General features: G+C 38.8%; 2 protein-coding genes and 1 long non-coding RNA gene across 4 annotated transcripts; 2 read left to right on the top strand and 1 right to left on the bottom strand.

Annotated features, from left to right (window-relative positions):
- Positions 1–3,662: 3,662 nt before the first annotated feature.
- On the bottom strand, positions 3,663–17,077 carry slc7a4 (solute carrier family 7 member 4). The gene is made up of 5 exons (XM_039803648.1): positions 16,960–17,077; positions 14,963–16,026; positions 13,302–14,008; positions 12,211–12,319; positions 3,663–5,859 (listed from the first exon to the last, which is right to left on the bottom strand). Exons 2-5 carry the CDS (start codon positions 15,942–15,944, stop codon positions 5,642–5,644), a joined length of 2,016 nt encoding a protein of 671 aa, XP_039659582.1. The 5' UTR covers positions 15,945–16,026; positions 16,960–17,077; the 3' UTR covers positions 3,663–5,641.
- A 1,033-nt stretch (positions 17,078–18,110) lies between these two features.
- LOC120560799 lies at positions 18,111–19,738 on the top strand. Of its 2 annotated transcripts, none has more exons than XR_005639514.1 (5): positions 18,111–18,207; positions 18,295–18,433; positions 18,556–18,747; positions 18,985–19,124; positions 19,242–19,738. It is a non-coding gene; the product is annotated as an uncharacterized LOC120560799 (long non-coding RNA). The 2 variants fall into 2 exon arrangements; XR_005639515.1 differs by having other exon boundaries at positions 18,295–18,408.
- Positions 19,739–20,390: 652 nt separating this feature from the next.
- LOC120560800 lies at positions 20,391–23,854 on the top strand. Its single transcript, XM_039803649.1, has 12 exons — positions 20,391–20,426; positions 20,512–20,559; positions 20,651–20,731; positions 20,906–20,971; positions 21,121–21,221; positions 21,508–21,568; positions 21,660–21,710; positions 21,874–21,918; positions 22,002–22,066; positions 22,192–22,225; positions 22,422–22,484; positions 22,582–23,854. The coding sequence occupies exons 4-12, from the start codon at positions 20,963–20,965 to the stop codon at positions 22,795–22,797; spliced, it is 645 nt and encodes a 214-aa protein (XP_039659583.1). The 5' UTR covers positions 20,391–20,426; positions 20,512–20,559; positions 20,651–20,731; positions 20,906–20,962; the 3' UTR covers positions 22,798–23,854.
- The last annotated feature ends 206 nt before the right edge of the window (positions 23,855–24,060 follow it).

The following is a 24,060-nucleotide window of genomic DNA, read 5'->3' on the forward strand; positions in this document are numbered from 1 at the left end:
CATAACAGCAAAAGGGTCCAAGTTGCTAATGTGGGTTCAGCAGTCGTGTATAAATGCTTAAATGGCCAGGCATCAGACTGTTTACAGGTGGTTGAGTGTACCAGAGATACTAGTGTAGACATAATGTGAGACATAGTCAAAATTCCCAGGTATTATCTGTGTGGGAGCTAGTTTAGAACATCTTACTAGATATGAGATATTGCAACTCTATTACAGTTTTTAAAAACAGTTGTAAAAACATTTTTATAAAGGGTTAGAAGAAGGGGAGATACGTTTAAATGTACTTCATAATAATGTACTTTATGATATATGTTTTTTAAAGTAAAAATGTCATGTTTGTATAATGATAATAATGATATAATATACTAAATTTGAATGTTCATTATCTTTATGTCCAGGTTCCAAGTTTGATAAATGACTTAAGCGATCATTTGCCTGTTTTTACCATATGTGACATGCAACCTGAGATATACAAGAGCTCACATCAGCCTTCATATTTTAGACTAAGAACCGAGAAACAATAAATGACTTTAGGAGTGAGCTTTCACAACAGAACTGGTCAGGTGTTTATGTGACTGATGTGAATACAGCATATGAAACCTTTTTAAATATGTATTTATCTAGTTATGATAAATGTTGCCCACTAAAGCTGTCAAAGAAACCCCCTAAAAGTGATAAACCTTGGATGACATTGGGATTAATTAAAGCATGTAAAAAGAAAAATAGATTGTATAAAGACTTTGTAAAAAATAGGACACCTAATTGTGAGGCCAAATATAAAGCATACAAAAATAAATTGATGACAATTTTAAGAGAAACTAAAAGGGATTATTACAATATACAATAGAAAGATAAAAATGGAAATATGAAAACAACATGGAAAATATTAAATAATATAATAAAACCAAACTCACAACATATTAAGTTCCCTGAATATTTTGTGTACAACGAAACTGTTATGAACAATAGCATAGATGTGGCCAATGAATTTAACTCATTTTTTATTAATATTGGGAAAAACATCGCCAAATCAATTGATATAATAAACCAAAGGCAAAATGCTACCTGTAGAATGGAAAGTAGAATAATGCAGTCCATGTTCCTGGGTGAGGTTAAGGAAAATTAACTTGCGTCTATTGTTAGCAAATGTGAAAATAAAACATATACTGATAGTGATGGACTGGACATGACCATTGTAAAAAGGACCATTGACTGCATTATTAATCCTCTGACTTTTATTTTTAATTTGTCTATACATTCGGGTGTTTTTCCTGAGAAGATGAAGGTCGCCAAAGTCGTTCCACATTTCAAAAAGGGAGATGTACATCACTTTAATAACTATAGACCAGTGTCATTGCTCTCTCAGTTTTCTAAAATCCTTGAAAAGTGGTTTTCTCAAAAACTAAATATTTTTTTAGAAAAACATAAATTAATTACTAAAAAACAATATGGCTTTAGAGCAAAAAGATCAACAGCTTTGGCATTAATTGAACTCATAGAAAAAATTACATCTGCAACTAAGAATAAGCAACACACAGTGGGGGTTTTCATCGACTTAAGCAAAGCATTCAACACCATAAATCATAGTCTGCTATTGTCAAAATCATACAACTATGGCATTAGGGTCTAGCTCATAAATGGCTCAAAAGTTATCTCAGCAATCGACAGCAGTTTGTTCAAATTAATGGTCAAAAATCTGAGTTAAAAGATATAATATGTGGAGTACCACAAGGGTCCGTTTTAGGCCCATTACTTTTTATTTTGTTCATTAATGACCTCTGCGAAGTGTCTAAGGTAGTACAGTTTTTGATGTTTGCCGATGATACCAACATTTTTTATTCTGGAAATAATCTGTCAGAAATTATAGAAAATATAAATTCAGAAATGGGAAAAATTAAGAAATGGTTTGACAAAAATAAATTATGTATAAATTGGGAAAAAACAAAACACATGATTTTTGTAATTGTAAAAAGAATGAAAATGTAAGAATAGCAATTGAAGGAATTGATATTGAAAGAGTTAATGAGATAACATTTTTAGGTGTTTTTTGGATGATAAATTGAATTGGAAAGATCACATAGTTTATATTAAAGTGCCCATATTATGAAAAAATCACTTTTTCTGGGATTTGGGGTGTTATTTTGTGTCTCTGGTGCTTCCACACACATACAAACTTTGAAAAAAATCCATCCATGCTGTTTTGAGTGAGATACGGTTTCTGAATGTGTCCTGCCTTCAGTCTCCTAGTGAGCTGTTCAAAATCGGCTCGGACTGTGACGTCACAATCCGAAATGAGCTGGCTAACCGCAACCGTTAGCTCGTAGCGTTAGCATTAGCATGCTAATGCTAACACTAGCATGGTACCTCGTTCTCAATAGCAAAGCACTGCTACAACACACACAAGTTCACCATAATCTACAAAAGAACTACTTACATGTGTGCCCTCATTTAGAAGTCTCCCAGCTAATCCTGCCTTGTAACTGACCAAAGTTGGAGAAACAGCCTTTCTTTTACTTCTATGGAGCTAGCTGACATGATCTACATCTGAGCTACTGAGCATGTGCGAGTGCAATCAAAGATAGTACAGAAGAAGAAGAAGAAAAGAGGTCTCACTCTGTAGCTAAAACAGAAACCAGGTGAAAAGAGGATCTACAGCAGTGAGAGAGAGCTGTGCAGTACAACAACAATATGGTGTTTTTTGAAAATTAAACCATGTAAACCTATTCTGGTACAATCTTAAAATACAGTTATGAACCTGAAAATGAGTATAATATGGGCGCTTTAAGAGTAAAGTTTGCAAAAGCATTGGGGTCTTGTATAAAGTCAAAGATGTTTTAGATGATTCAACATTGCTTATGTTGTACAATTCCCTAATACTCCCATATTTTGGATACTGCACAGAAGTTTGGGGTAATACATACCCTAACACAAAACCTCTGTTTTTGTTACAGAAAAAAGCATTAAGGATTATCAACAAATTCAAAGATTTGGTTGATTTGAAGATTTTGATTTTTATGTGGAAAGTTAAGCAGAGAGTTTTGCCTATGGTTTTACAAAATTTATTTACTCCTGTATCAGAGGAAGATGGCCATAGAAGGCAATATCATTTTAAAACTCTTTTCCCACGTACTACACGAAAACAGAGGTGTTTGTCCATTTATGGAGTTAAACTGTGGAACACCTTGGACTATGAACTAAAGTGCTGCAAAAGTGTTTGTAAATTTAAGTATTTGTATAAGAAAAAAATACAGGAATGTTATAAGAAAAATGATGACTAATACGCTTAAAATGATGATAATTAAATGTAAAGATAGGTAGTACTGATCATTTTTGGTGTTTGGGGTGAGGATTGGGGTTGATCCACTCATGAAGCAGCTGTTTTTTTGTTTTTTATTTTTGTTTTTTTGATGTGCAGGTACCATAAGATTTTCTTCTTCCTGTTCCTTTTTTTTCATTCATGCATGTTATGAATGAATGATTGAATGAATGAATGAATGAAGATATTTCTACAAGTTGAATTCATATTTGTGTCTTTTGTTTTTTTCCCCTATGTGAAGATTTAGATATGTGTGTTATACAGTATGTGAAGATGAGACATTCTGAAACAATTTGGAAAAAAAATTCTTATGCATTCTTGATTCTGCAGTCAGATTATTCCACAATTTAGATTTTTGTAAATGCTGCTTCAAAACATTTATTTTTTCACTTGAACACAGTCTTTTGCATTTGATACAGACATACACTATAACAAAAAGATTTGAGAACGTAATGTGCGAGTACAGAGTACAATACTATTCAGAAGTAAGAAACAAATTGGATCATTTATAACTAACATAATTATAACAACAACAAAAAAAGAGGTGAGGAAACGCTCAGCTTAAAAAAGCACCACGGTATCATTATCTAGAACTGGCCCTGACATCCAAAGCACAACTGTGAAAATGACCAGACAATAGTTTTTAGAGTGCAAAGTTGTACAAAAATCTCGGAAATTGTGCCAAAATGCCTCCTGCTGTACATTCTCTTCCATGTTCGTGTTTTGGTTTAATAAAGTATGAAGTCCAGTGTAAGAGTTTTTATTAAACAGACAAATTAATGTAACAACTAAGTCACTAAAACTGATTACTTTAACTTTGGAAATCAGTCTGCATTGATTACAACACGTTTAAGGCCATCGGTTTCACATGCAATCACAAACTGATATGAATAAAAACCTTACCTATGTATTCAAATAAAGCCTCACGTATTGACATGGTTGTTTACAAGTGTAGGCTGTGGGAATGTTATCTGTATACTATGAGTGTTCTCACATGTGTGCCTTTATCTAATCTAGGTTAAACTGCAGACTGGCGACAGGGACTAGAGCAAATCTGCTGGGATTACGGAGGCCTCAGAGAAATAAAGCCCATCCCAGGTTTTTAACATAACAACCAAAGTCTGCCTGTCAGCACAATATTCTACCCTGTGTGCGAAGATTCCCATTCAGTAGCTTTGTGCGCGCCTTATATATCCAATGATCTAGTTATCTCTCCGGTTATCCCAGGAAACCACAATAAAATAAAAGATCAATAATCTATGTGCTTTGATTTCTACTCTCATACCAACGGGGAGAGATGGAGAGAGAGCTGCTGTCTGAATGTGCGTGAGAAAAGAATGCACAAGAGCAAGATCAGTGACACAAAAAAGAACAGGATCACAGGGTGAGATTTAGGAGATTAAGTGAAGCACTGAAGTGTTGTCAGCCACTTAAAAGGTGAACACAAATTACTGATGGAGACTAATAGAGGTACATGCAAAACATATATAACACAAATACTTTGACAAAAAAAACACAGGAAACAGGAAACTCAGAAATATAAGCTAATGAGATTCGTATAAAAGCAAAATATCAATAGTAATCATAGAAAAATAAATACATATCTTAGAATATGGGATTACATCATTTGCTAGAAACCCCTATATTAATTTAGGGCAGTCTATGAAAGTAGGAGATGGACTAATGATTAGAGCCTGTGGTTTCTCATGAGGCTTTGGGGAGAAGAATGTGAGAAAAAGGCAAAAAATGTAAACTCACATAGATCGGTGCATTCCTCTGCTTAGCTAAAAAAAACAAAAAATACATGCAACGTACGAATGCTTCGTATAATGATGTCTTCAGAAATGGCCGTTTTGGTTAATGTTGATTTTCCAGCTTCGGATCTGTGTTAGCATTTAAAAAAAAACATCCACTGAGTATAATTAACTAAAAGTTTGTCACAAAAAAAGCACCATATATATGTATATATATACTGTATATAACCTATAACCACATGGATTCTGACAAACTGGTTGCAAGAGAAAAGCTGGTCTTAAAAGGATATGACACAACTTTGATGCTAGGAGTTTACAGGACAGTAATAAAGCTCTCTACTGTACATTCGAGTATTACAAGATATACAAATATGCTTCACAATGAGACAGAGAGCGTGCATCCCGCACTGTGGTGTGCTTATATTTGCAGAGCAACGAGTACAGACTGTGGCAGGCCAGTCACACGCAAAAAGGGAGTGAGCTACAGAGAGAACACCAGTAATAGTAGCGGGTATGAGTGGGAGACAACGGACAATACCAGGCAGTAGTTATGACTATGTTTGGTCACATATCATCTCTTTCCTGCGTACTCCTCAGCTGTGGAGGCAGCGGAGGGGGTGATGTGCGGCGCAGAGGTGTCCACTTGTCCATCGGGCTGGACAGACTGCACTGTCTCTACCAGGCTGCCGCTGGGTAGCACCACGTACCGGGCGGCCATGTCTTTGGGCTGTAGCTCCCGCATGCCCTCCTTACTGTGCCAGATCCCGTAGCCAAAGTACACAAAGAGACCTGGAGAAAGGGACGGCATGAAACACTTGTAACCGTAATGACTCAAAATTAAAGTCAGGCCAACCTGTTTACAGGTGGGTAGTTAGAAAAGTGTCTCCATGTGGGATATAAAGTTGAATGGCTTTCATATTTGATTCTCTATGGGAGAACTCTATGTATTTGTGTTATAGAAATCCATAAACAGGCTGTTATATTAGCTTTGATGCCACTTTTTGTTATATCTTGGCTAACAAGACTAACCCCTATTTTCCACTGCGTTTCTGCGCTGCGTTCCAGATGCGCCGCGGCCCCCGCAAGCAATCGCAGCCATTCAAGTCAATGCTTGATATTCCACCAGCCGCGCCACAGCGCATCCCAGAAGCGCGCCTGAAGCGGCTCTCCGCTTCGCTCCACTAAAGATACGCGCCAGGTCTATTTTCACGCGAGCCACGGGCCATTTGGACAGCCGGCCAGGAAGTCAAACAGCGAGAGCATCCAGTCAATTTACAACTACTTTAATCTATAACCCCATAGATGATGAAAGATTCATCTTGGACGCCAGAAAAGAGAAGGCATGGAGTTTTACTGTAGGAGTGCCCGGAGTGGAAAATAGATACTATCTTAACAAACGTGATTGTTCTGTAGTACAAAGTAGAGACAATATAATCTGCGAGTCTGGCAGGCAAGACGCTCTGCTTCTGAGACGCTGCAGTATGGCGCGTGGCGGAGGACGGAACAAAACATAGCCCAAATCCAAATCCCCCCCAAAACAAAAATCGGGGTTAGGGTCTACAGCCATGCTGGTGGCTTAGCAGTGCATAAGATATATGCTCAAGTCAGTATGCTAACATAATCACAACTAACTACTAACAGGCTGATGATAAAAGGGGCTGTACTCTACATACTGAAAAAAAAATTGCGGGCTGAGATTGCCTCTACATGGCTCTCACAGACCGTTCCCCAATACGTGAAATACCTACGTTTTCACAGCCTACCTGTACTAACATTCACACGCGGCTGGACTGGCTATTAAAACAAATAACGAGAAGATTAGATTACAACACACACAGAGGGAGTGTGACTTAATTCACCTACTCAGGACGCCATTACTCCACTAAATATTTACTTAGCAAATATTTGTTTGCTGATGTATGAATGTTCTGAATATCGAGTACAGCCCCTTTAAGCCGGTATTATTTTTGACCATGTTCACAATTATAGTTTAGTGTGCTAGCATGCTAACATTCACTAATGAGCAGTAAACATATGTTATATGGGAATAATATGGGACCTGATGATGGTGCTGTATAAAAAAGTCAGACCATCACCAATGTTAATACAGTTCATCCTGAGTGGGACATGAATGTGAGTACTAAATTTCATGGCAATCCATCAAATTGTTGTTGTTGTACAGTAGTTGTTGAGATATTTCAGTCTGCCCTCAATTTTCTAAGCACAAACGGACATTTGGAAAAACAGAAAAATGGGTTCAAATATCAAATTTTTCATTTTTTTCCACCTTGACAAATTAAAGAAATTGGATCTTCAACCTGTTTTTCCAATTTTCTGTTTTTTATTCAGAGGATATAAAATTTAGAAAATTAAAAAATTGCATCCAATTATTCAATACTGCAATGCAATGGTATTCTCTTCCTCTACTATGTGGAATATGCAGGTCATTAACTGCATATGGACCAAAAAACAAACAAAAAACTGATAGTCTTTGGGGTCAGAGGTGCTTGCAACTGATGGTTTCAAGTGGGGGGGTGGGGCGTAGCTAGACGGATTGAGGGAGAGAATACCATTGCAGTATTGAATAATTGGAGCCCAGACGCAATTTTGTAATTTTATAAATTTCTGATCCTCTGAATAAAAACTTTTGAATTTCTCAGGTGGACAAAAATAAAAAATTGGATATTGGAACCCATTTTTCTGTTTTTCCAAATGTCCGTTTGTCCTTAGAAAATTGAACTGATAAGCGTTACACTGACCAATTTGTCACAAGTTTGCCATTTATTATGTCAATTAAATCCAGTATTTTTTTCTTCAATTTGTATTTACTCCTTAATGTAATGTGTGATATTGATTACTTGGCTAAAACTCCACCTGAACTTTGAGTTGAATGAAGAAATCCCACGGTTTTTTCTCTTTTCTTCAGTGGCCATTAAGGCAGGTAAGTGGCAATTACTTTCTCTAGGGAAATGTGCTCTGAGAGAGGGAGAGCCTAGCCTTAGACCCTGTCAAGTGTAATATTCCATGCGTGTGCATCTTGTTAACTTGCTACAGTGTGACAGTAGTCTTTAATGGTTTACTGGTCCAGAGAAGCCTTAAGCTAATGCAGCTAATCATGTTTCCCCAGTGATCCCCTCATACTGACAGGGCATTAAGGCTGTTTGACCTCCATCTACCTCCTCAGAGGGTTGCTGACAAAAGGGAAAACTTTCTCTATTCCCTTAGAGTGCAGAACATGTTTGTTTTAACTGGTGATGTAACACTTAAAAGGTCCTATGACATGCTGCTTTTTTGGATGCTTTTATATAGACCTTAGTGGTCCCCTAATACTGTATCTGAAGTCTCTTTCCTGAAATTCAGCCTTGGTGCAGAATTACAGCCACTAGAGCAGGGGTCATCAACTACATTTTTCCAAGGGCCAGCATTTTTCTAAGCAGACACTCCGGGGGCCGGACTTTCAAATAAAGAAAATAAAATGAATTTATACTAATACGCCTATTCTAATTTTTTTTTTTTTTTTACATGTATTAGTGTGAGCAAACTCCTAAAAAACATGGAAACTCCATAATGGTAACTGTCTCTTTAACTAGAAAAAGATCTCAGACTAGGAGGCAGTTCACTGAAGAGTGATGGTTAAAGTCTGTGATTATGGAAACATTATTGTAGTATGCAGCGTCCTGTTGTCACGTAAACATGTCACTGTCAAAGAGGCTGAAGCGAAAAGTTGACTGGAAAAGCCCAGCTTTAATGATGAATGGACTGATAAGCAGGCTATGCACTCGTCATGTATGTGTCATGGCCTTGACCAACTGCCACTTTGCTTGCCAGGCAAGCCATGATGTCTCTCTTTCTCATGGGTGGGCCAAATTATCTGGCAAAGCAGAGAAAGGGGAGGTAACCTTGCTCCTTATGACCTCATAAGGAGCAAGATTCCAGATCGGTCCATCTGAGCTTTCATTTTCTCAAAGGCAGAGCAGGATACCCAGGGCTCGGTTTACACCTATCACCATTTCTAGCCACTGGGGGACCATAGGCAGGCTGGGGGAACTCATATTAATGTTAAAAAAACCTCATAAAGAGAAATGTTCAGGCCATGGGACCTTTAATGTACATTAAAATCACTGGGCAGATGGTTTATGTATTTAACCCTCATGCCCTCCTTAAAAAAAAAAAACTTACTCTGGACACCTTCGAGGCAAAAATGTCCACGCACACAAAAACTGTTATTAAATCATCATATATCAATATTTTTTTCTGCTTTCTTTTCATGAATCACTTAAACAACTTCTAACCTAATCAAAACTACCAAACATTCAATCATTTTCAGGATTTTAACCCTATAAATGCCAGTTTATTTATTTGAAGTATTTCATTTTTTATTACAAAAAAACACAAAAAATGATTATTTTTTTCCATATAATGAATAATATGTAGACGGGGCTTTGGTGGGGATTAGAGGCTTGGATATGTCAAAGATAAGCAACAAAATTAATTTGATTGCATTAGTACTTTTTACATAGTGCCAGATACTCCTTTTGGACACCTTCGAGGCAAAAATGTACATGTCCAAAAAACTGATATTAAATCATCATATGTCAATATTTTTTTCTGCTTTTTTTTCATAAATCATTTTAACTACTTCTAACTTGCTCAAAACAACCAAACATTCAATATTATTTTAGGATTTTAACCCTTTAAATGCCAGTTTAATTCTTTAAAGTAATTATTATTTATGAAAAACCCAACAGAACATTAATTATTTTCCATAAAATAAATCGTAGTGGAATGGGGCTTTGGTGGAGATTACAGTCTTGGATATATCAAAGATTATGAACAAAATTAATTTGATTGCATTAGTATTTTTTATGTAGTTCCAGATACTCCCTTTGGACACCTTCGAGGCAAAAATGTACATGTCCAAAAAACTGATATTAAATCATCATATATTAATATTTGTTTCTGCTTTTTTTTCATAAATCACAACTTCTAAATTGCTCAAAACTACCAAACATTTAATAATGTTCTGGATTTTAACCCTTTAAATGCCAGTTTTAAATCTTTGAAGTAACAATTATTTATGAAAAACCCAACAAAACATTAATTATTTTCCATAAAATAAATCATAGGGGAATGGGGCTTTGGTGGGGATTAGAGGCTTGGATATGTCAAAGATATTATGAACAAAATTAATTTGATTGCATTAGTAGTTTTTATGTAGTTCCAGATACTCCCTTTGGACACCTTCGAGGCAAAAATGGCCCCATTGACTTCCATTATAACCACATGTTTTGATCTCACTGCCTTTACAGTATAAAACAAAACCATACATTCTGTAATGTCAGCATTTCATTTTGTACAAAAGTGGTCATATTTCACATTTTTACTGTATTTCACCAGATTCAACCATTTTGCCCTTGTAGGCCGATGCATGAAGTCATTGTATTTTTGCCAGTTATATTATGGAGCCGTGTGTGTGTGTGTGTGTGTGTGTGTGTGTGTGAGTTTGCGTGAACCTGTAAGCAAGCAATGATCATTTTAGGGCTGAAAAAAGGCATCTTTTGAAGGATGCATTTCATGTGTCTTTGAAGACGTGCTTGAATAAAAACATTGTCTCCTGCATTTGCTGTAAACTGGCGCTTATCCGTGTAGGTTTGTCATTTCCTGAATCAGCTGGATCAAGTCAAGAGTGAAGAAAAGGTCAAAAGAGGATGCCACATCATGGATTCTTGATATGGCATATCTCGTGGGCTCTGGCATCATGCCGGTCGGTGCTTGAATATTGCGCAGTGTCTCAGTATTATATGGAGACCAGACTTGCCAATTCTTCACTGTCCATTCAGTGTTAGGATGGACAGGATCTTCAGTGTCCTCTCCACTTTCAGAGGAAGGTTAGAGGCACTCACAGAGTTGGAGGACACCAGTGACCATTTTGTGTCAGACTCTCGAAACTTGTGTCATCTTCAGATGAGTCCTGCAGTTGGCTAGAAGATAAAGGCTCCTTCTCTTTGCTCCAGGTCTGTCTCCTTCTCTAGAGCCAGGTGCATCAACACACTAATAGTTGGTTTGTTTACAACAAATGCAGGAGACAATGTTTTTATTCAAGCACGTCTTCAAAGACACATGAAATGCATCCTTCAAAAGAAGCCCTTTTTTCACCCAGATTTACACAAACTCTCTCTCCGCACGACGACCGACGCACGCGATCGCCCGCCGCACGCTACAGGCCGCGCCCACCACACACACACACACACACACACACACACACACACACACACACACACACACACACACACACACACACACACACACACGCATACATACACACACACACGCATGCATACATACACACACACACACAAATACACACACACACACACACACACACACACACACCTCCATAATATAACTGGAAAAAATACAATAATTTCATACATCGGCCTACAAGGGCAAAATGGTTGAATCTGGTGAAATACTATAAAAATGTCAAATATCACCACTTTTGTACAAAATGAAATGCTGATATTACAGAATGCATGGTTTTATACTGTAAAGGCAGTGAGATCAAAACATGTGGTTATAATGGAAGTCAATGGGGGCATTTTTGCCTCGAAGGTGTCCAGAGGGAGTATCTGGAACTACATAAAAAATACTAATGCAATCAAATCAGTTTTGTTGCTTATCTTTGACATATCCAAGCCTCTAATCACCACCAAAGCCCCATCTACATACTATTCATTATATGGAAAAAACATGTAAGAGTAAAAAACACTGGATTTAAAAAATTTGGCTGAAAAGAAAGGTTCCTACAAAATGTCATGTCATAAGCAGTAACACAGCAAAAATTATCACAACATGAAAAAAAAAAACTTGAGAAAAATGTACAAAAATGGCCGAGGAGGGCATGAGGGTTAAACTACTTACTGAAATAACATTTATTTCAGCTCATATGTGCACTGTGACTTAGTCTGCCTAGTAACCAGCATGACCTAAACAAAATGCAAGGCAGTTTGTGTAGGGAGGATGTTGTATACCAAGTGCTTACAATAAATCCTTTTTGTCACCTTTTATGCAAAATGGATTTGTTTTGTAAGATTTTCTTATTTTTTCTTGTTTTCTGCCTGAGTTCTGGTGCCTTCTTACCTACGGCGATCCATACGGAGAATCGAATCCAGGTTAGATGGCTGAGCTTCATCATGAGGAATACATTAATGAGGATACTGGCAGCTGGAGTCAATGGAACCAAAGGTACCTGTACAGGAATAAAACATCAGTCATACTCCAATCATAGTTAAAGCGCCCATATTATGCTCATTTTCAGGTTCATAACTGTATTTTAAGGTTGTACCAGAATAGGTTTACATGGTTTAATTTTCAAAAAACACCATATTTTTGTTGTACTGCACAGCTCTCTCTCACTGCTGTAGATCCTCTTTTCACCTGGTTTCTGTTTTAGCTACAGAGTGAGACCTCTTTTCATCTTCTTCTTCTGTACTATCTTTGATTGCACTCGCACATGCTCAGTAGTTCAGATGTAGATCATATCAGCTAGCTAACTCTAGAGACAGTAAAAGAAAGCCTGTTTCTCCAACTTTGGTCAGTTACAAGGCAGGATTAGCTGGGAGACTTCTAAATGAGGGCGCACATGTAAGTAGTTCTTTTGTAGATTATGGTGAACTTGTGTATGTTGTAGCAGTGCTTTGCTATTGAGAACGAGGTACCATGCTAGTGTTAGCATTAGCATTAGCATGCTAATGCTAACGCTACAAGCTAACGTTTGCGGTTAGCCAGCTCATTTCGGATTGTGACGTCACAGTCCGAGCCAATTTTGAACAGCTCACTAGGAGACTGAAAGCAGGACACATTCAGAAACCGTATCTCACTCAAAACAGCATGGATGGATTTTTTTCAAAGTTTGTATGTGTGTGGAAGCACCAGAGACACAAAAGAACACCCCAAATACCAGAAAAAAGTGTTTTTTTCATAATATGGGCACTTTAATGTAGTTGTCATTACAACAATTGTTGGCCTCAAATAAATGTATTTATTTATTTGGACTAACTGGTGAGTGTAATTTGAATGTATGTTCCTGCAAGGACAGTGAAATGGGTTAGGTGGAGCAAACATACAGTAAGTTTATTAAGGACCAAACTAAGTAAAAGATAGCAGTATAAAATCACCATATTACACATTAGAGTTGTGCAATAGTTGTAAAAATCATAAAAGGAGCTCACCTGGAATGTTTTACTGTCGGTTCGCGGCTCATGAATCCATATGAGCGCCAGGCTGAGAACAAGTGCTGAGCTAAAAATCACGAGCAGAACTGAGAAGCTCCAGATCGGCAGCTGCAGCTGTTTGGTTCCAAACTCTAGCACGACACAGAGGGAGACTGAGCTCACTATCAGAGACAGCACACAGAAGGCCACCACCTCGCCTGGCTCACAGTCCCCCAGCAGCTTGCCCAGGTACGGTTCCCAGTAGGCCCTCAGCTGCCCCACCCCGCGCCGCTCTCGCGACGCCTGTCTCTCGACCAACTGGAGTTTGTCAGAGAAGGATTCATACTGCTTCAGCTCCCCGCTGTCCTCGGTTATGGTCTGAGACTCTGAGCGGGCAGGGGAAGGCTCAGCATTAGGGTTGGGAGATGTGGAAGCAGTTCCCTTGGAGCTGGTTTTGTCAGGCTGGAAGCGCAGCACAATAACACTCGCTGCCACGAAGCTGTATGCCAGGAGGGTGCCGATGGACAGGAACTGAACCAAGGCCTCCAGGTCAAAGATGAGAGCCATGGTGGCCATGAGGACCCCAAACACCAATATAGCATTGACAGGGACTTTAGTGACGGGATTGACCCGTGCGAAAATTTTAAAGAACAACCCATCCTCTGCCATGGCGTACACAATCCGAGGGAGGGAGAAGAGATTGCAGAGCAGCACAGTGTTCATGGCTAAAAAGGGGGAACAGAGAGTCATTGTCAGAACATTAGTCATTGGGCTAAACAATATTGTATAAAATGTTTGTTTTTTATCGTCATCGCGATATCAACTGCGTAGAGAAACACATCGCAAAAGGCTGCAAAATATCACAAAGTACACTCGTAGATTCTTTTTGTGTTAGTTGAAAGAAAATGTCAGTAGAAATCTGCACATTAAAATCTGTCACTTTTTTTAGTTGTGCCTTTTATATTTAATTTAATGTTCAATTTGTTTGATAAAAGAATGCTGGAAATGATTTCCTTTCATTTGTTTTAAATTCAACAAGTCATTTGTTGTATTTAAGCAGGATACTGAAAGCAGCAGAAATGCAGAACTGACTACACTTTAATATTTGTATTATTTATCGCAAGTAATATTGTTATTGCGATATTCAACAACGTTATTGCATATTTTACTACGGTGGCCAAGACGGTTCAACACAAATACAAAAGCCACAACACAAACACAAAAGCTATTTGTGCTGTGGCTTTTGCGTTTGTGTTGTATCTTTTGTGTTTGTGTTGTATCTTTTGTGTTTGTGTTGTATCTTTTGTGTTTGTGTTGTGGTTTTTGTATTTATGTTGAACCATCTTGGCCACCATATTTTACTCATATCGTGCAGCTCTAATTAGTCAGAATATATGCACTACCATATTTACAGTATGTTATTACGCTTGGGTGGGTGGTGATGGCGCAGTGGATATGACACATGCCTTCGGTGTGGGAGACCTGGGTTTGATTCCCACTGTAATACATCAACCAATGTGTCTCTGATCCCCTAGTTGCTACAGAGGTGTGTATATAGCACGACACATATAGCAATTGTAAGTCGCTTTGGATAAAAGCGCCAGCTAAATGACATGTAATGTAATACTTAGTCTTACAACCATGTAAAATTTACTTCTCAATTAAAGATTGACACTCACCACAGATGGAACCTATTGCCACAATAACTCCAGCCCAACTGTAACCCCGGCGGAAGAAAGCATCTGCCAGAGCTGAGTTTAGGTCCAGTGAATGCCAGGGTACCATTAGTGTGAGCACCGTGGAGACCAGGATGTAAGCTGTCGCTGCCAGTCCGAGGGAGATCGCAGTGGCAATGGGAACAGCTTTCTGTGGATTCTTTGCCTCCTCACTTGAGGATGCAATTACATCGAAGCCCACAAATGCGTAGAAGCACGTGGCCGAGCCCGCCAGTATTCCAGATAGCCCGAAAGGAGCAAAACCTCCTTCTTTCTGGCTCCAGTTGGCTGGTTCAGCCAGTATAAAGCCAAATACCAGGATGAAAAGGATGACACCCATGCTAATAACGGAGAAGATATGGTTGAGGTAAGAGGACACTTGAACTCCAAAGGAAATGAAGAACGAGGCAACTATTAGAATCCCTGCTGCGAGGAGGTCAGGGTAATGGGCAAGGAAGGGCACATTCCACTGCATAATGTGTGTCTCTGTGAAGTTCTGGATGGCGTGGTTAAAAATGGAGTCCAGGTAGCCACTCCAGGCACGTGCCACAGCAGCACCACCAATCATGTTCTCCAGAATCACATTCCAACCAATCAGAAAGGCCCAGATCTCTCCCACAGAGACATAGGTAAACATATAGGCAGATCCCGTTTTGGGAATGCGTGCTCCAAACTCTGCATAACAAAAGGCGGCCAGTAGAGAAGCAATTCCTGCAAAAATGAAGGATATGATGACAGCGGGCCCAACCATGTTTTTAGCCACTGTTCCTGTCAGGACATAAAGCCCAGAGCCCACCATGCCGCCGACTCCCAACAAAGTCAGGTCCAGCGTGGAGAGGCAGCGTTTCAGCGACGTGGCCATCATGTCATCTTCCAGTGTCTTGAGTCGGTTCAGTCTCTGACAAAGGCGCACCGCTGGGGTGCAGCCTCTCGGACAAGTTGCCATAGCTACAGAGTTAGAAAGGCCAGCTGGGCAGGATGGTGTTGAAACAGTCACACAGGATCCATTACCTGTCTATGAAGATGACCTGCAAGACAGATGTATGCATTAGGAAAAACTGCAGCTTTATGTGGTCCAACGGGTTCAACTCTCCATACTGTATTTTCCAGACATTGTGGGGAACTATGGAACTGAAAGTATTAATGAATGCTTAAAAAACGCATACATCTTTTGGGAAAAAATACGACAGTTGCGAAGGAAAGGAAACCACCTAGACGAACATGCGTGAATACTGCGTTTGATTTTGTACTAGTAGCTAAATCAAACAACTCTTTTCATTCTAAAAAAAACAAAAAAAAATAATAAGAAAAAGAAATACAAGAATCCAGCAAGTCTTTTTTAACATGTCTATCTGGCTGTTAATCACTTTAAATTCATCTATTTTATGTAGATTTGGCAATGAGGCAGCATGTGTGGCACTGGGCACTCAGTACGAGGACAGTCCACGTCATCTAAAAGGCATCCGGTGCGCTGATGTGTAAAATAAAAGCTTTAAATAGGCCTGCAGTAACTATGGGATATGCAAATATGTATTTTTGTTAGTTTGTTTGACTGCCAAAATTGGCTTTATCAGTGATATTCATCCTCCTGGTCTGGGCGGTGCACCATCCGATTCCTGCCTTGCCAAATGGTGACAACAGGACGCATCCGTTCTTATTACGTAACGCTTTATCCGCCTCTAGAAATAAAACCCCAGCCATCATAAACTACACACCATTCGTTTATTCGTTTTTCAGTAACCACGCATTTCGTACTGTGAAAGGAATATAGCCGACGACTGGAGTTGGCGTCGTTTTAAGGCCAAATTAATAATTTAAAACAAAATGGAAACTGACGCAAAAAAAAGAGGATCGTTTAGTGCATTAGACTGCCTCTTTCCTGAATGTTACGTTACTGGACATACAGAGCCACAAAAAGAGAAACCTCAGTAATAACGTAAGAAATACAAGCATCGCTTTACCGTTGTTGTTCAGGGTCTGTTATGTGAGCTGCAGGTTCGGTGCTGTGAGAAGTTACCGGGGCGCCTCGTCTGGTGATGGAGCCGGATGGAGCAGAAGGTGCGCTGAGGAATAACCACCACGCACTGCCCGGACTGCTCTTAAAGGCACAGTCACCTTTATCCCGTGGAAAGGGAGGCGGGTATGGCTGCAGCCTGGAGCGTCCCATGTCATGCGGTCCCGTCTCATGCGGTCCCGTCTCATGCCGAGGCTTTCCAACGGTAAGTTCAGAGGGTCAAAAATACAAAACCGCGATTTATTTACCAGATTTCCAGATGGAGTCACCATAGTCACGGGTAAGTTCATGATGACGTTTGTTGCAATCAATTGAAAAACGTTTAAACAGTTAAAGTAGCAATTTTAGCCATACATAGTTTGCTGATTTCTGGATGTTATTGTTGCGTCCCTGATGTTAACGTACATTTGATGAAACCTGCATCAGCGTTGGTTGACATTTGTTAGCGAATGTTAGCTAACGTTACCTAGAGCAATTTATAGTTGCAGACTCTGATGGTTGCTTTCTGTGATTGTCCTTAAGGTACACATCAGTGTCTTTAAAAGAAATAGCACACCCCCGGTGACACGATGCACGGTGTGTTGTACCGACCATCATTGCCCCCTTTGCCCCACTTCCATATACAAGCCCCGGTGTAGGGCAAAGGTTTTGCAGCACATGGAGGTGCATGTAAAGAATGCCATTCAACATGAAGGTTAGTTCCCTCCATCAGCTTTGTGCTATGCCATTATCATTTGTTTGTTTGTAACTACTGGTACTTAGTAAGCTTACTAATAGTAACTTTACATACTAGTTGCTTTATTTTATTGGGTAAGCACGTAATGCTTTTGTCCCTTCATAGATTTCTTCATAACAAAATGCCACCAGGCCTGCAGGAGTGGAAGCAGTGGTCACTTCCACTGCCCTTTCTGCCTCAAGACCACAATAAAAAGGCAGGCTATACAGAGGCATTTGCCGATCTGTAGGCCACCTCTCCATGATGCCCAGTTGGATGCTGATGCAGACTGCAGAGAGATGGGGGCATCAATTCCGAGACAAAAAAGTGAAAGGTCTGAAATCACTCTCCATTTTCTGTGGAGCTGCACTTGGCTGTGTTCACTTAATACTTTTAGCTGATTGTCAGTTTGATTATCAATTCTCTGCAGCAGGATCTGTGAACCTACCTCATCTCGGCACTGACAAACTGCCTGTATCGGTGAGTATATGTGTGTCTGTTTATAAAGAGAAAACTATCTGTGTGAATGTTTAGTGTGTTTTTCAAACCTGTGTGTGTCTGTGTCAGGTACAGTATAGTGAAATACAAGGACAAAGAGACCCAGCAGAGAGACCCCAAGACCCACCGCCAGAATCCTTCTTGCCGTTCCTTCTTGCTAACCTGGACAACCCTCCCTGCAGAGTGCGCCGTGCAAATTTTTCCAAATGTAGTTTGTCCTCACTGTAATGTGCAGTTCCAAAGAAAAAATATAAAGAAGCTATTAAAAGAAGATATTAAAATCAGATATAAGTAATGTGTCTTTTTCCAACATTTCATTCTGATTAACAGGTAACCGGAAGAATACTTTTACTGTCCATCCCAGCTATCATTTTTGGGCACCTTGGATTGGGCAAGGCACACGAAGGTCCAACACTGTGCTAAACACAGAGTTTTTAAAAGCTCAAGGTCCAAGAAACTCAGCAGAGGCAGATGACCAATATTACTGAAGACAGACTCTCAAATGAATTGATGAATTTGAAGGTATCCTCCACATAGTTTGTATCACCCTTTATTTGGTTCTTTTCACAAAGGACTCTCATGGAATCTTAGTCTGTTATAGGCCTACAAACTGCAGGACAGTTGTATGGAAGCAACGTGTCTTTTTGATGCAGTTGAATAGATTGAACTCACAACAATAGGCCTAAATGTTAGTGGGGATAATATAACACATTGTCAACCCACGTTTACTGTATTTATTCTTTCCCTTGACCTACACAGGTGGATGCAGTACGTACACTCTGTAATGAATGTGGTGTCGACTCTTGTGGTTCTAAGATAGATCTAATTCTGCGCCTCAGAACCGAAATGCAAAATAGACAGGCCTACGACAGTGTTTCAGAAGATCTGGGGAGCATCAGGTGACAGCTTTACATTTTTCTGGCTTTGTCGGTTTTATGTATTCCTGTAAATACATATTAACTTTACATTTATATACTTCTTATTCCTAATGGTTTAATCCTTTACTATTCATCCAGGTGGTTTGGCTGCCATCATGTGTCCATGCGGTGTTTTGTACAGCTTGAAGTTTAACATCAGAGCAGAAGGCCCTAGAGACTTTGCAGATATGCTTCTGTCATGGAAACATATGCCCAATATATCAGTCTATGACTTTGCACGAGGTCTTGTAAACCACACCAATGTGAGAGTGCCAGAAAATCCACCATTCCAGCCAAATGAAGGCCGTCTTGCTCCTCCAACCCCTGAGAACATACAGGCTGCCAAGGACCGAACACTGAAGATCCACCTTCCGTGGCTTTTGGAGCCAAACACTGAAAACTTTGAAGATGATAGTCATCCGGTTACCAAATCCTCTCAACATTATGTCTTGTGTGACAAGCTACATGAAGGTAACAGCAAGGATGAGAAGGACATGCTCAGGAGAATTGAACTTGTACCGGAGCTTGCAGGTCAGCTCAACAGCCAAGTGGCTGAACAGTTCTTCGCAAATATGCGGAAGAACAATTATTTCATTAACAATATACGCCTTCAGCTCACATTTTTCTGGTGCGAAACATTGTTCATCACCACAATGAAAAAAAGAGAGACAAACCATTGAGAAGATGAAAAGAAATGTGAGGAATGTCAGTATCACACTGGACACACTTGGGAAGGCAGTGGCAGGTAACATAAGGATAACAGTTGTTTAAAATGTAGTGTCACAATCCAGTCCAGGATGTATTTGATCTACTGTTGATTGCTATGTTTAGCTCCACAGACTTTATTGGGCACTCAGACTTCATTGGAACCCACAAGAAATCTTGATGGTAGGACTCATTTAAACAGATTTCAGATATTGGGGTTGATCAGTTTGTTAGGCTTGAAAAATAATCTCTTTTTACATCTTTAACCTGTAGGACCAACTCCTGAAAGGGAAACTTCCCTGTGTGACATACAGCCACAGAGATCATGCTAACCTAGTCCACGACAAAAAAATATGGTAGGTTTGATTTCATACTGTACATACACAAAGTTGGTACTCTTAATGTGTGTGTTTGTGTTTTGTGCGTGTTCGTGTGTGTGTGTTCTAGCTGAAATATGTCTTGGCCCCCAAAAGAAATCCAGATGAAACAATTATAACGAACCCAGTATACCAAAGTGCAGCAAGTTACCTGTACCGAGACTTTTTGACTCTGGGCTTGGTACGGGAGTTGGAGGCCACAGTAAGCACAACTTTAACAAGTTATTTGGGTATAGCACACTGTTTTGCCTTGGGTTTATATTTTGTTTTTTTTATGCTCCATACAGATAGCAAATTGCTGTTTTCAGATAATCACCCAAATAGCACAGTCACAGGTAAATTACTTAGTTTACAATATACAGCATACAATGATAAATGTTGTCTTTCCAACTTAGTTGAATTTCAAAGATATATATGTGCCATCAGCAAAAGGATGTGTATGCAGTGGATTGCTACGTGGTACCAACATGGCTACCACCACATTGTCCGGATACCTCGTCTTTCCCCGTAATTTATTATTATTATTATTATTATTTATTTATTTATTTATTTATTTATTTATTTATATATATGTGTGTATATGTATATGTATATATATATTGTTTAAATAGTTATATTGTTTAAAAAAATAAAGGTTCAGATCTGTTCTGCTTTTCTATTTCTTCGTGATATGTCTTTCAGAATGATTTGGCAAACAAGGATTTTGTCCTCATACCTATTTGGAAACCAGGACACTACATGCTCTGTGTGCGTCTGCAGTTTTATTATTACCATTACTTTTGCACTGATTTACTATTATAATCTACTTTCTTCTTTGTAGAAACCTTTTTATCTTTAATTTGAGAAATTATATTACATTCGTTTATGTTAATATTCCTAAAAATATATGTGTACAGGTTTTGAAGCTGAGAGAGAGACAAATCCTTTTCCCAGACTCCTTATTCCATCTGGAAGCCTCAGTTGGCTTTGGCGATCAACGTTACATTCAGATTTGCAGGTTTCAACTCCTTAAGTTCAGACGTTCAATCCATCTGTTTTGGATTTAACCCTTGTGTTGTCTTTTCATTTTCAGTGGTTGTTTCTACGGTTGTTTTCTACGGCCCATACAAAAATTGAAAACAGGTCAATTTGACCCGAAGTCAACACAAGGGTTAAAGTTGTTAAAGTTATTCTAGGTGCTTTTGGTCTGTTCCTGACCACATTAAGTTGTTCAATAACATATTTAGTTAGATCTGTTTTAGGAATTTTGGAAAATAAAATGCTGATTAATACTTTAATTGCAGCGATCTTGCACAGAGGATTATCCCAGGAGAATGGACTGTGATATACAGCAAGGACATCAAAGTAAATGGGTTTCTATGTTTTTTTATTTTATTTTCCATGAATGAGCTGTGCTGAATGTTGTACACTGTCTTACTGTATTTCTGATGTTCAGGGTCTCCCAAGACAGGAAGATGGCAATGCCTGTGGGATCTTCATGTTAATGGTATTGTGTGTTGTCCTCAAATGTCACTTAATGGTGTTAAATATAATTTACCTGACAACATATTAGCTGTGGATCTGTTATTGTATTTAAATACCAGGGGAATATAGCTTAGTATGTTTTTCCAAGACTAGTACAGACCAATATGTTTTCTTTTTTATTCCAGTATGCTCTTTACATTGCGCTGGGGGCAGATTTTGACTTCACAACTGTAAGTGCCCAGAAAGTCTACAGACATATTACAGTATGGTTTTGTAGAACATGACTTCATTGTTTAAAATGTTGTATTTCTAGGGTGACATGGACACAATCAGGACATGGTGGTGCCTGTTGCTCCTGTCTGGTCATTCAGTTGTCAGGTGTGTCAGGATGTTACAACTGTAACATAAAAATGTATAACAAAGCCAAAATTATACATATAGATGTAATTACTATTCTTCTTAATCTCTAACATGTAATTTAAGAAAATCTGTCTGTTTTAAAGGTTCGCACAGAAAAGGAAATATGAAGATCCCATCGTAAGAATCACATTTTGATAGTTGTTGACGATGTTGTGACCTGCATGCTGAGGATTTCTTATTATATGATTTGATGTATTTTGGATCCAAACCTCCCACTTCATATGCATACTTTTTACTGACTTTTAAATATTTTTAAATATGTATTTGTATGTATTTACCCTGTGACAATTAAATAATTGTTGTCTGTGTACAGATAATAGCAGATAAGGATAAGGAGGAGGCAAAGAGGCCCAGGACAATCCCTCCTCAACAGTCGGTTAGTGTGAATGAAGTAAACTTGATGCCTCAAAATACTACAAACTGTCTACATAATGAATTCTCAAAATAAATAAGTGTTAAATGTGTTCATTCAGGAACGGCATGAGACGGGACTGCATGACATGGGACGCTCCAGGCTGCAGCCATACAGTCTTGTGGAAAGGGCTTCCCCACTGCGCCCCACCCCACCCATATTACAGTTTAAGGTTATCCGGAGCCGGCTATCCGACAGGGGCCCCCCGCACCCTGCCTATATGCAATTAAACATGTTTGAGAACCATATGAAGATAATAGTATGTAAGGAACGTTAACAGCTTAAGTAAACACACTTTAAAGTTATCTTGTATTTCCAGTTGCAGCTTGGTTCAAGTGACCAATGAATGTCAACAGTACAAAAACAACACAGGAAAGGGGTTCTAGTATGTGACCACACCTAGAGGCAAACACGCCTCGTCCCCTTTAGTTTTCATACCAAGTGACAGCTGTTAAAATCTTGCCAGGAGACCTAAGAGGCCAACTGGAGATTTGTGGGAAGACTTAATCACAATAGTGAGGTGCCTGACTATGGGACCTTTAGCCTACAGGTGATATAAAGACATACAAAGGTCAGTAGTGCAGAGAAGATTGATGTGATAGGAGACCTGCTGTTGGGACCTTGTCAGAGGCTTAGCAGCAGCATTCTGGACCTCTTATGGTTCTCCTATGATGTAAAGATGGATAAAATACATAACTTAATAGTCCAGTTGGGATCAAATAAACACAAATGTAATCATATCCATCTCAGTTTAAGACAGAACAGGCCTGAGTTTGTAAATGTTTCTCAATAGGGGAACAGGCAAATATCTTTGCACACCCTGCACAAATTGTACAGCCTTCTTTTCCTTTCTAAAACTGTTATATTGCACATATGTTATTGTGTCTTTTTACATGCTTTTATTTTATTATTTCCAGTCTGTATTTATGGTCTTGACTAAACACTGAAAAAAAAGCCTTTTGAATTTACTTGATTTTAATGTGTACATGATCTCTCTCTTAATTATTTCTTGTCAAACCAACACATTTTATTCACATTAGACTGTCTATTGTGTAATGTTAAGTAATTTCATCATGTCCAGGATGCCTGATTTTAGACTGTAACTGCAACTTAATTTTTGAAAGCTAGTATTATGTAAAGGTAACTTTAAAGCAATTTCATCATGTCCTTGGTACCCGAGTGGGGTCTCTAAATCTAACATGATTTGTTAAAGTTAACTCTATCCAAATGTATTGTAGCCATCGGTTCCTTGTGTGTTGTACTGTATGTTGAAATGATTTGCAAATTGTCTATATTGAGTATTAAAACTTAGAACATACTAATTTTACCCAAAACGAATGACTCCGTGCAGTTGCCATAAACAGATTTCACAGAGGGATCAAAAATCTTAACCTCAGCATCAACAACAGTGGATTAAACCACACAATATGCAAACCACAATGCTTTCAAATTGTTGTAAATTCTGCATACAGTGCAATGGTTTTGAATATAAAGTAACCTTGCACTAACCATTTTCACAGTGTAACAATATGAGCATATA

This window comes from Perca fluviatilis, chromosome 6 (genome assembly GCF_010015445.1).
Source record: "Perca fluviatilis chromosome 6, GENO_Pfluv_1.0, whole genome shotgun sequence".
In the NCBI taxonomy this organism is placed as follows: domain Eukaryota; kingdom Metazoa; phylum Chordata; class Actinopteri; order Perciformes; family Percidae; genus Perca; species Perca fluviatilis.